This window comes from Neolamprologus multifasciatus, chromosome 20, assembly GCF_963576455.1.
Source record: "Neolamprologus multifasciatus chromosome 20, fNeoMul1.2, whole genome shotgun sequence".
In the NCBI taxonomy this organism is placed as follows: Eukaryota; Metazoa; Chordata; class Actinopteri; order Cichliformes; family Cichlidae; genus Neolamprologus; species Neolamprologus multifasciatus.
Genome location: NC_140458.1, coordinates 29,273,892 through 29,287,271, shown reverse-complemented (window position 1 = coordinate 29,287,271; position 13,380 = coordinate 29,273,892). Strand labels below are relative to the sequence as shown.

General features: G+C 39.5%; 2 protein-coding genes across 4 annotated transcripts in view; both read left to right on the top strand.

Moving 5' to 3' along the window:
* The window catches only part of espn (espin), a 39,934-nt gene extending 27,547 nt beyond the window's left edge, over nt 1–12,387 (top strand). For all 3 annotated transcript variants that reach the window (XM_085145449.1, XM_085145448.1, XM_085145451.1), the window contains 5 exons: nt 1,071–1,216; nt 1,473–1,889; nt 9,272–9,351; nt 10,089–10,109; nt 10,448–12,387. In XM_085145449.1, the coding sequence (XP_085001575.1) occupies nt 1,071–1,216; nt 1,473–1,889; nt 9,272–9,351; nt 10,089–10,109; nt 10,448–10,592 (809 nt within the window). In that variant the 3' untranslated portion in view covers nt 10,593–12,387. The remainder of the gene's footprint in view (nt 1–1,070; nt 1,217–1,472; nt 1,890–9,271; nt 9,352–10,088; nt 10,110–10,447) is intronic.
* On the top strand, nt 1,896–5,953 carry LOC146495201 (espin-like protein). Its single transcript, XM_085145454.1, has one exon. The coding sequence runs from the start codon at nt 3,871–3,873 to the stop codon at nt 5,914–5,916; it is 2,046 nt and encodes a 681-aa protein (XP_085001580.1). The 5' UTR covers nt 1,896–3,870; the 3' UTR covers nt 5,917–5,953.
* Nucleotides 12,388–13,380: the final 993 nt, after the last annotated feature.

Genomic DNA, 13,380 nt, shown 5'->3' with positions numbered 1-13,380 from the left:
GTCCGGCCGGAGCATTGCGGTTGTCTCAACAGGGAGCACTTTTTCAGTAGGACTCTTTTTTTGTTTTGTTTTGTTTCCATTCCGCACATAGAGGATGAGTAAACAATGAAGGATTGAGGATATTTATTTTCCTAGAAAAAAACATTCGCAAAAACAGGTGAGGTGTTCTTTTGTGCGTTTGCTTCAAAATATTCGACATTTAAATCCTGGTAAAAAGATATGCGTAACTGTTAGTTGTGCACTACAGCATCATCTTTGAGCTTTTTCCATTTACACTTTAAATGTTTTCTTGCTTAAGAACTCAAACGACAGCTGCAGTGGTGCTTGCATGCAGTACTTTATGGTTTTCTTTATGGTTAGTATAATGATTTTGAAAAGCTGATCTAAATGTATAATTGCATAAATTAGCGGCATATTTTGACATTGCCTGATTGGCATAGGACCAATTTTATTTTTCCTTTATAAGTGAAAATGAAGTTAATTTTCAATTGCATTGAAACTGAGTTTGAAGTTGAAGTGTAGTTAAATTTGTTGAAGGATTCATTCAGTAGATTATTGTAAACGGGAACTGAATGTATATCTTTTTAGGGTGTTTAACAGCAGCTGAGCTGTAACGATAATGGTCAGATGACAATGAAAGAGACTGTGTCTCTGTTCTTTGAGTTCACTGTAATGAAAGTATATTTAATTGCTCATCTTCATTTAATCCTGGCTCACTCCAGCTGTTGGCCGATTTAACAGTTGCCCAACGATATTTACGTCTCCAGCAAACATTCGACCCCAGCAGGAATAAAGGCAGATGCCAACCAGAGTAATCAAATCTAAAAAGAAACTTATCTAGCTTATCCATGAGTGAGGTTTAGAATACCATTATGACCTCCCATCATTGTCCAACATGCTCCAGGTCAGCATTGTTACCTTGCTGATTGGATGAAATATTTAACAGTGAAATGCCACTCAAGCCCTTCTTCTCCTCATCAGTCTACCTCTCTCAGTCTGTCTGTATCCATCTCTCTCTGCTCAATCTTTCTACCTGGTTTCACTTGCCTGCTCCGTCCTTTTGTCCGCAGGCGCAAAATCTTTCAACATGATGTCCCCCACCGGCGACAACTCGGAGCTGCTGGCAGAGATCAAGGCAGGGAAGAGCCTCAAGCCCACACCTCACAGTAAAGGCTATACCACTGTGTTTTCCAACAGCGGGCCCACAGGAAACAATGTAGGTCACTTAGCTTCCTTAGCTACAGACAGTGACTCATGCAGAAGGGATCGTTCTGAAAGTTAACTCACAGTTTTTACCATCAACTGTGGATTTGATGTCACGCTCTCTATTTTAAATGAACTATATGCAAATCTAACCACATTCTGGCCTGATTTATGAAAGTCAAAATCTCACTCTCTTAGCCACATGTGTTAAAATTTATGTGACTCCTGTTTGTTTGTTTTTTTCCATCTGTGCCTTTATTTCTCTTCAGGAAAACTCTACATCTCCAGAGAGTCGATCATCTAGCCCACCAGCCAAACCGCCATCCCCTCCGCCAACCAGCGCACCAGTGACCTCACAACCCACCAATCCCAGCCCCAGCCCCAGTCCCAGCCCCAGCCCCAGCCCCAGTCCCAGTCCCAGCCCCAGCCCCGCTGGCTCCGGATCTGGCAGGACCATGTCAACATCTGGGAGCAACGAGCAGCTGTCCTCCAACTCTGTGATCAATGGGAACAGTGGTGGAGGCACAGCAAAAGCGGATTCAGGGCGGAAGACGAGTCTCACAGATGTTGAGGCTCTAGTGCCTACTCATGATGAACAAGGGAAAGCCATCCCTGAATGGAAAAGGCAGGTGATGGTGCGCAAGCTTCAGGTCAAGATGCAAGAGGAAGAAGAGCACAAACGCAAGGTAGGCATAATGGCTGAGTGTCATTAGCTATCCCATTTGTGGGCCTATAAATTTAACAGTGTACAGTAAAAGTGACTAGAAATGACTTGATCTGTCATTGATCTGAATGACAGATTCAGATCATGAGCAAAGCAAAGGGGATAGCTGTTGCTTGGATTTGAGCGTGGAAGTTTGTGATTTTGAACCACAGACAGTATAAAAGATGGACGTAGCTACTGTTACATCACCCACTGCTTCTGCAGTCTTGTTTTGAAACCTCAAGATGAGCGTTTTCTCCATCACCGTCTTGATTTCGGGAAAAAAAAGGATGTGATGAGGAGTTTTGACTGTGAAACCACACACTCACTGGCAACCACAAGACATTTTCACAAATAATCTGCCATTTTGAAACATGGTATGAACAAGATTTGCAAAAATAGACTTTTTAGCAGGTTTAAAGCACTTCCTTCTTCCTATCCAGAAACTACATCCATGTTTTATACTGTCTATGCTTTGAACACTGGCATTGTGCGAAGGCATGTTTAATTTAGTTCCATTTTTGCATGAGATCATTTTTGCTCTTTGTGTTGGCTTTTCTTAGAAGTTGCTAGTTTAAAGCTAAGCATTCAGTGGGGTCATATTTTTCTCAAGGACTACAGCCAGCATACACTGATGCACAGTCATAGCACTATATTATGACTATTTAGACAAGATGTTAATTCGCAGTTTGTACCGGAACAATCTGAACACTTGCTAATCCTGTGTAATACAAGAAGGACCCTAGTAGTATGTAACATGCTTGATTAAATTTGACTGATTAATAATTTACTGCTATCTAAGGAATTGTAATGTTGCACCACTAAACAACAAGCTTAAACACACTGCTCACGTGCAGTGTTTTAATTGTTTAGTTCCATTTTTTTCATAAAAACATTAAACTGGTAACACAGCTAATAACACATGAAAACGTGTTCACGTCCACAAAATGATCATCTCCTTGTTCTCACATTTTTCAATTATTTATCCACTTCTTTTGCATTTCTTCACATGTTTCTTGTTCGTATTTGTACTTCTTGCCAATAGCAGACCTTTTTGGAGTGCACTGAATTGAATACTTGGCTACAACAACCATCACAGAATTTGGCACACTTGACTAATGGGTTCACAGTGTGAGCTGGTGTTTGATGGTGGAGTTTTGCTGTTCCAAGTTCTTACATGCTGATTCAGTGGTGTGATGCCGGGTCCATTCACACTACAAGTCAACCATTATTGATACCAACAGTAACACAAATAGCATATTAACAATACTGAAAACTTGTGTCCATTGAGGATTTTTTTTTTTTATTTAAATCATCTCTATCTAATCATTGTAGCAGTCTTTTTTTTAATTTCCCCAACATCTTTTTTGGGGGGGAGAAGCTGGCAGGGTGCGAGCAGATCATGATCTCATAAAGAGTAACGGCAATGGTTTGCAGTGTCAGCGTCCTTGTAGTAGAAGCGTTGTGTAGATGCATAAAAAAAATATCAGACAAAAGTAAACACTGGCTCATAAAAACAGAATAGAGCCTTTTAAGAGGCATTACGCAAATGTTGTGAAACATCTGCAGTGTTAAGTGCCTAAAATACAAATACTAACATGTTGTAACTCTTGCATGCCAGTATTGGTCTAGCTAACATATAATTTCGCATATAACTCAACAAAGTAGTCACTGTTCTTTGACTCAAAATTCCATTGGAAAGCTTTGTGCTTGTAATCAGGCAGTGCCATTGCACCACTAAATCCATGTAAATCCTGTGTGTTAGGATGGATTTGCACTGAAGCGTGTGTTCGTACCAGGAAATTCAAGCTGAAGGAATCCCTCCCTCCTTCCTCCTTTTTTTTCCTTGTCCTATTGGTCTCCTTTGACCTCTGATTTAGTTTGCATCAACTGGGCAGTACCAGCCTCTGGAATGGCACTACTCCCACGCCCACAATGCCATTTTGGGCCCATTTGGTGAACTGATGACTGAGGCCGACCTGAACCGAATTGAGAAGCAAATTGAGAACCTACAGGTTATGCATAAGGTATCAGAAGTCGAGAAGGAACTGAGTGAATTGGAGCAGGAGCTTCACCAGCTTCTACCAGTTTCTGCTGCTCTCAATCAGGGGCACTTCTCAGTCAATCCAAAGCAGGTGCATGGCAAAGCTGAAGATCTTCCAGCCTGGTGCAGCAAGATTTCTACCCTCCTAAAGAGTATGGCTATCCTTCTTGCCACTCTGGGAGGCAAAGAGATAGACATCTTGGATCTTATATGTCCTGGATATTCCCAAGAAGACACAAGAAATGTGAGCACAGGTCAGTCAGTGGGATCAGCTGGAATTATGGGACGCTCTCAATCCTTTTCAACAAGAGAGGATGTAGAAAAGGAAATAAAGCAGTGCGGCGTTTCAGTGAAGAACCTAAAGGCTAATTATGAAGTTCAGAATCAGCCGCAGTCTGCAGACAACCAAGCAAATAGGGTTTACAAACGCAAGAGGTCACTCCCTGTGGTAAGTGAGTCTAGTTATCATCCAGAGACAGTCTGTGAGGATGAGGTCCCTTGTTCCTCTGCTTCCGTACTGGAATCCAATACCAATGGTGGTTTAACTTCAGTGGAGGATTCAGTCTTACCACTTGTTGAAGAACCAGCTATCACCGCATCTCATGCTCCTAAGACATATATGTCTTCTGAGGCAATGGCGCCAACTAATATTGAACAGTTCAGCCAGGTTCTTTCTGCAGACCCTGTTTTAAATAATGATCAACTAACAAGAAGCTTGGAGGTGCAGACAGATCTAAGCTATGTCCAGGAATGTATTGAAATGAGGAAAGAGAGAATTGTCTTCCTTTTCCTTGAACATTGGCGGAAGTATACAGTCTCTGAGTCTTATCAGACTAGATATACTGGCAGGAGGCGAAATCATTTAGACGTGGACTGGGAGGACTACAGCCAATTTAGTGCACAGATTGGTGGAGAGATGCACAGTGAAGACGATAAACTCCTCCTATTTATGAAATCAAAGCAGGTAGTAGGGAATCTGATTGGCTACTGGAGGGCAATCATGAGTCAAGTGCCCACACGCCAGATCCGCCGGCTGAGTCGTGCTCAGATGATCTATTGGCCACAGCATTTCCTGCCGCACATCAACGGGTCAACTGTGAGCTATGAAAGCCTAACTCTTGACCTTTTCATGCTTGGCTATTTCCAGCTATTGGAAATGAACATGTCTCGAAGTGAGCGGAAATTCCGACACCTTTTATGCTATGAGATGTTTGACCGTCTTGGCAGCCACAAATGGGAGGTCATAAGGCAGTTTCACAAGGAGGTCATGGAGGAAATTGAGTGCGAGAAGCGAGATTGGGCGGATGGTTTTGAGGACATAAAAGTCAAGTACTTTGGAGATTCGCGTGAGGGAGGAGGCATGCTGACAGCATCGCTACATTCCATGTCTCCTGACATCTCCATAATGCCAATGCAGGAAACACTCCCTCCCCCACCATCCCACCCACCACCTCCTGAACTCCCACTTTCGAATGCACACTCTGCACCACCTGCACCATCACAACAACCCTCCTTACCAGTCTCACATCCGGGGGTTTCTGAAGGTTTGTCACCTGCTGTGGCTCACGATGGTCAGTGTGTGGAGCAGGGACCCCCCAAGGACTCAGTGGAGGACAGTGTTCAGGGGAATGTCAGTTTAAATAAGCCTGCAATTTCTAATAGGAAAGGTTCAGAGCAGGACCACATGCAGGACTTGGCAAGCGTGCAACATGTTGAAACAACAGCTAAAGTTGAGACACTTCCAGACACAGCAACACCATGTCCAGTGAAAGATGCCCAACCTGTTACTGTTAAAGTCAAAGAAGAACCCCACGTTGATAAACCTCCACCCAAAGAAGAACCCAATGAAGATTCAATTAAAGTCATCTATGAGCTTAAAGAGTTCAGCAATGAGGAAATCATTAAATACATTGACCGAAGCTTTGCTTTTTGGAAAGAAAAGGAAGCTGAACTTTTTGATATCTAACAGCTATGTAGGCTAAGGTTGTGCTGAAGGTTCACTGCTAAGATCAGTTCTGGAAAACTAGCACGCACAGTGCAACATGCTGACAAGAGAACCTAATCTGCTTTGTTAATGTTTAGGCCATGTCACATAATGGACTTAACTGCAGCAAAGAGCATCCATGCTGCTGTGCTAACATTACAGCTTCTGTATGTTTAAGTGGAGAGAAGTATGCATTGTATTACAAAAGATGCACATATTGTGTGAAACCAAGAGCTTTTCAGACAAAGTATGATTGATTGCCACAAAACACAAGGAAAAAAAAGTTTAAAAGGAAAAGATTTGCCATAAAAATCAATGCTGTTTGTTTCTTTGGGTCATCTTTGTAATGGGGATGATTAGTAAAACTCTGCATAGTTGTTTTACACTGAATATTTCAGACTGCGTTTATGTGAGGGTTTTATCCCATCTCATTTTCATACAGTAGGTGATTAATTGGCGCTGGTTTATGTAACGTGCATAAGAAGATGTGGCTCACTTTTAAGTGACAGACTCAGGTCTATAGATAACATTCATATATTCCACTGACTTTAAAAAATGACATGGAATTGCACACAGTTTTTGCTACATAAAAGTTACATTTTCATTTATCTTTCTTTCTATGCACATGATCAAACGTGTCCCCTTTTCTCCTATTTGTCACATTTTTAGCCAGTTGGCTATAGGACAGTTAAACACTGGCCTCAGTGAACTCACACAAAAACAGCAAGTGACAGCGAGTGAGCAGCATCTGGCCTCTGTTCTACCTTCATTCTTGATAATTATTGAAGGGGAAAATGGCCTTACTGTCTAAATGGTTCCTTTTTGCTTGAACTGAAAGAGAAAGTAGCTCAGTCTTTAGTGGGTTTGAAGTTTAGAACTACTTAGTGGTTCACAAATGTCTTTGTTTAAATACAAGTGGATTATTTACTTATAAGGTGTGCCTTTTAATAAACATTACAGAATTGATGAAATATGGTGAAAATGGTTCAAAAGTTACAATTTTTTTCTCTGAGCATATTTAAAAGTATTCACCAGTCAAAGCTTTAACTTAAATAAAACATCACATTAAATGTTACAACTGCTTTATGGTGTTTATTCCATTGTTTGCTTATGTTATTATATAAGTATATTTCAAATATTGGCTCAGAGTTTCTATAATTGATTTCATGTTCTTCTATTTATTGGTTTCTAGGTTGGTGTTATAAGTAAATAAAACTGTCATTTTTGGGGATTAGCAGATTTAAGCAGCAACTAACCGTTTGGAGTTTTTGCACTGATGCACCTGTTTGGCAAAAAGGCCAGAACAATAGATTACCTAAGATATTTTTTCCATCCTTTTGAGAACTTACATAACGACACTGATTTACCAATGAAAGAGCAACTGTCAAACACACACTCTTCAATGTGTAATCCTCAAGTGCAATGCTTGTCGATGCAATAAACCGCACACTGCACACTATTCTCATAGTGTCTGTTCTATTGCATCAAGATTACCTTGGAATAACCCTCTTAACACCCCCTGCTGTCCTTCTATCTGTGGCTTACAGGAGCCATAAGGAGGTTACAGTGAATCTTTATCAACTCGCAGGTCGCACGAGAAGGCAGTCAGCTGGTAAACCTAAAGCCACTTCCTATCAAACTTTTTCCCCTTTGCACAATATTTCAGGCCGAGTTGGAGCACGTACACACTACAGTAAAGAGTGATGTTAGTAACAACACTGCCTTAACAGATGGGCAAAACTATAATAGACTATGATGTAATCTGCTGAGCTTGCACAATGCGCTCTTGCATATATGGAACTGGAGGTCAGGTTGCTGTAGTAATTACAGTTTCAACAGAATTAGTCTTGACTGAACTACAGTTTATTTGTTTATTTTTCTTTCATTAGACAAAAAATAATGCTAGATTCAATAAAATTACCTAAAACTATTATTGATTATTGAAATAGCTGCTAGCACAGCAAAGTCTAAGCAATAACTTCATCTTAATAATACAATGTCATTTTCACACTTCCAAATTTATAGATCTAATAGCCTACAATTGTTATAATCCCAAACAGTATGCAGGCACAGCAAAGGGTTGTGTGTTCTGACCCTTGTGGATGTCCACTGACACTACAAATATTGCCCACAAAACCAAAAAACTTTATTAAGCCCATCAAGAGAGCTGCTTAATTCGTATTTTTGCAGCTTTTTCTTTTTTAATTGGTTAGCTTAACTGTCACTCTTACTTAACTGCCAGTTGACTTGATCACACTTACTTTTAAACCTTTAATAGCTACTATCAGCTACTTTTTGGTGAAGGGTTTTGGTGGAGGGCGGTGTAAATTTGTTTATTTTTGTTTGTTTTCTCCATGTTTTTTCTTTTTCTTTTTTTTTTTTTGAGGCAAAATTCCCAGGGGACTCATTAAATATTAATTCCATAGATAATCTTACCTGGATTCACACTGGCTAGGGCAAGTGAAATCCTTCAGTAAAATGAATGCAGAAGGGTAATGTGTCTAGTTGGGCGAAGATGAGAAATCCAAGATGGCTGCCCTTTTTCTCTCCCGCTCCACCTCCAGTTACAGCCTGAAAGGGAAAAAAAGGATCCAGTTACCATATGTGTACACAGAGAATATCCTGTAAAACACTGTCCTTTTCAAAGGCTTTGTTTCATTTTAAACAAACAGCAGAAGCAGACATTTTGTGAGATCTGTTTGTTTTGGTGAGTTCATACATTAGTTTCAACTATATTGGGTTACCATTGTTTAGGTTCTTAAGTCTTACATAAAGGCCATTTGTTTAAAACTGACATTTGAGAATCTGCACAAACAAACAGACTGGACTAACATTTCATTACAGTTGTTCTTTATGCAGGTGCTTGCCTGCTTTAGTGATGATTTATGCAGTGCTACCGACATAAATCATCTCCATATCACCTTTAATTTAATATAATAGACTCAATAGTAATTTTCAAATATTTCAAATGTTAACACATCTATTATTATATCCAGGTGTATTATAACCAGATATTTTAAAAATGATCTCATGGGGCACATCTGTTCATGACTGTGTGCTAACCTAAAGGTGAAGACTGAGATTACTACTTTTTTAAAGACGAAGGTTGCACACAAGATGATGCAAGTGAAGTCTGTAGCAGAGTTGGCTACTTAACTGACTGAAGAACTTGCTCACATTTACCAAATACATGTAGTACATATTTTGCACTCGCGATTTCTCTTAATCTTGACACAAGTCTCCTCACAACAGAAGATACTTTAAAAGTACAAATTCATTGCTGACTGCTGTGGGCCCCTATCTCTGTCTCTCCCCGGACCCCTCTGTCCCCTTACAGGCTGAGGAGGAGGCGGCACGCCTGGCGTCAATGCCAGCCTGGAGGAGAGACATGATGAAGAAGAAAATGGATGAAGAGAGGTGAGTAGCCAGTGTTACTCAGCACATCTCATTTTTGGTGGCAGGTTAGCAGTGCTTAACCCAAATGGATGACATAAAGGCGCTCTGGGCAGGAATAAGTTGGCAGAAAACACTTAGTGGCTGTGATGCCACCAAAACATCCAACCAGTTGGGGTTTTGGTTACTAGAGAGTTTTTTTTCACAGCAAAGCACTTTAAATTCTTGCCATTGCAGGCCATCTTTATTAATTTACTGTTTATTTGCATTTCAAGAAGCTCTTCTGCACAACTATATTGTACTTCTGTATTTCCAAAATATTCAAAAATACCCAGCTTGCTAAATGTATTTTTTGTGTTTGCATTGGGAAAATGTTGGACCTAATCAAAACTGCAGGTGCGTCATATGCACTAAAAGTAAAAGGCTAGTTTTGTATCTGTTTTTAAATCCATAAATCAGAGCCCGGAAGAAGTAAAAGAGTCGAGAACCTTACATGAAAGGTTTCATTCATTTTTTTCCTCCAGTGGAAGCAAAAATATATTGACTAATCCTGCTTTACCTCAAGATTTGTGCGATCTTTAGCCTTCTTTGTGACATTTATTGTTGAACAATTTGAACTCGATGTTTAGAGTATAAAGTGTACTTCCTATTTTGTCACTTGCACGTGTTAAAATTCTCATTTAATTGCTTTAACTTGTGGATTAACTGCTGTTGCTGTTCGAGATATTTAAACCTTGTCTTCTTGTGTTCACCATCTCCTGATGTGACAGGGAACAGAAAAGGTAAGAAAATTTTATTCATTCTGCTTTATACAACACGTAACACAAAATGTGTTGAATGAGAAATTTGTTAGGTGCTGTGAGTCTGAGATCAATGGATTAAAAAACGTCTTTAATTACGTTTAAAAAGAGCAAAGAAAATAAATTTAATATACAGAAAATACAGTACTATTCTTTTAACAGTAAATACTGCCCAAAAAGTGAGATGCCTTGGTGGTGGTTTGTGCTTCTGAGTGCTTCGTGTCTTGAGATGTGGTCATTTGCATATGTTATAAGTAACAACTATAAACTGAAGATTTACTGTACAGCTCTAACTACTGTGAATTATCCTGTGCACGTAGAAAAGAAGAGGAGCAGGCCAAAAAGGTGAAGGAGATCGAGGAGAAGACGGAGTTGGAGCGAATACGAAACCTAGGCTATGACGAGACCAAACTGGCGCCCTGGCAGCGGCAGCTCATTTTGAAGAAAGGGGATATACCCAAATAGTAAACAGGATCATCTCCCCATCCTCTGCCCTGCAGCGCTCCCCACCCCAACTTATACCAATGCTTCCCCCTCCCTGATCCTGCATCCCACACTGCACAGGTCCACAGGGGAAAAGCTGGTCTTCCTTTAAACTGTGTGTTACTCTTTGGCCTCCAGACACACAGGGCCATGCTGTGGCTGCTGCTGTCCACACGGACTCTGAGGCTCAGCTTGGGATGACCCTGCACCTGTTTTATTGACACAAAATCTTGTTTTTTTTTCTTCATTTTTTTTTAACATTAACAACAGTTCTGAGATGCACTGATTCTTGTGACCCGATAAATGTATGTGTCCTGAACATAGCATCTATCCGCTTTCCTGCAAATCACTAGACTAGATAAAAGTTAGAACATTTAACAGACTTATAATAGAAAGAGACTACTTTTAAGCCTATATGCCAGACTCACTCACCTTTATGTAATGAATGGGGAAAAAAATACTCATGAAGCAGCTAATGCATTCTATATGTAGATAGTGTTACATCTCCATCATGGCTTAGTCATGACATTTTTGTATCAGTCTCATAGAAGCGCTTTCTAGGCTTCATTTTACTGCCACGGTTGCAATTCTTTTCCATTTTTTAAAGCAAAATCTCTGCTCAAACGTATCAGCGTCTCGTAGTTATGCTTGTCGTGCTTTCTCAGCGGATTTCAAAAGATGATAAAATATCCTATTTTTCAAAAAGAAAATGCAAAATGATATAGATTGATTTTCACTGGAAAAGGATAAAAGGATCCAAATTAGATTTTTCAGTTTGTGACCTAAACTTTAAACTTTAAGCTGTTCTGAGCATGAATGTTACATGTTGTGTGCATGTGTGGAATGAAGCGTATCAAGTTGTGTTGTTTTGTTAAGCATACTTGACCCAGGGGTTCCTGGATATTCTCAAAGTAAAGGAAGAAAAGAAAAGACACAGAAAGTCTTGTCTAGGCATCCTCTATGTGAGCATAGCCTTTAAAAGAAATGCACATCGGCAACTTACAGCAGTCGTCATCTTCACACTAAATATTTCAAAAGTTTGAGAAAAGACAACATTTTGTCCTGTGTCATGTTCCAGTCTTTGTCCCACTAACCTGGACTCTAAATCTTTGATGAGCAGATCTGCTTACACACATAGTCACGATACAAATTTTGTGAAACGACAGTTTCAGTAGTCGACCCCAGTGACTACAAAAAAGCTGATTTTTCTTTTTCTTTTTCAAGTATTCTTAATGATTCGCACATCTGTTGGGCACAGTTTTGGCCAACAAATAGAAATTTGGAAAAGCTGTGTTGAATACTTTCGGCAGAACTGAGTAGACAAACATACTGCAAGTTTTACCAGTTCACGCATTTGCACAGTGGCATTTAAGTGAGAGTAAAGCTCTTAAATGAAATGAAATCATGCTGTGTTTGTCCGGTGGTTAAAAACATGATGTTTCATTTTTGTTGGATGGACATTTTTACAAGTATGCACACGATGTCACATGAATATCATGGGACTGTTTGATCACTTGGATATATTCTAATTCACTTTCATCGGATGCCATATGATATTGAAATTGAGGATGGTGTAAATGTCATTGCCATTTGATTTTCTTTATATATAAACTGTGTACATAGTGACCCTCAGCATTTTGTCACCTCATTGTTTCCACATTGCATTATAATACATGTCTCAGCCTTGCTTGAATAGAATATTGGTTAATGTGTAATCATATTTTCAGACTGTTAAAGTTGAAGAAATTAAATCTTAAATTACCAAAAAAAGAGAAAATGTGTGCTTCCTTTTTTGTGTTACTTTCCAAAAAATATAATACTTGTGCAACACTAATTAATTCCCATACAAACTTGTCATATATACTTTTTTTTGAAGAAGCTTAAAATCTTATATGGACGGGAACACACTGGCTCTACACAAAAAATGAATTGTCCTCTAAACCTAAAAACTGGTTGTCCCACTGCTGGCTGCAAGAACTGCAATCAAGCATTTGTGATAACTGTTGGTGAAGCTTTTGGATTGTTTTGTTTAAGCCACATTGGAGACTTGTTGAGCATTCAATCCAATTTAAGTTCTGACTTTGAATGGGCCACTTCATTTTGGGTTTTTTGAGCCATTCAGAGGTGGACTTGCTGGTGTGTTTCAGATTGTTGTCCCTTTGCATATGCTTGAGCTACGGGGCGTGAACCGACAGCCAGGCATTCTCCTTCAGGATTTTCAGGTAGAGCGCAGAACTCTCTCATGGATGCCATTTTTGCCCAGTCTCTTTTTTTTATTGTTGAATCGTGAACTCTAACTCTAACTAACTGAGACATTGAGCCCTGCAGTTCTTTAGATGTTCCTGTGGGTTCTTTGGTGACCTCCTGGATGAGTCTTCAGTGTGCACTGTTTCAGGTTTCTCATAATGGCTCTCACTGTAGAGTACCAAAACCAAAACTTCACTTTATCTGTAAGGTTCTATTTAAGTGATTTTTTTTTTTAAATTAAACACATCTGGCAGTAATCAGGCCTCAGTGTGTGTAGTAAAATTCAACTCAGTTTGATTCATCATGATTATACATGATGATTTAACAAAGGGGACAATTACTTTTTCACATAGGACCAGGTAGGTTTAAATAGATTTTTTTCTTTAGTAAATGAAATCATCAATAATCATTTGAATCATATTAAATGTGTTTGTGTTGGGTTATTTCCTCACAGCACTGTATTTTACAGCACAGCACTTTACTCAATTTGAGTGTTGAGTGTTTCTTTACTTCCAGATTTATT

Bases quoted from the DNA above. Each gene is read 5' to 3' on its own strand.
- LOC146495201 (XM_085145454.1), top strand. From the start codon at position 3,871: ATGACTGAGGCCGACCTGAACCGAATTGAGAAGCAAATTGAGAACCTA.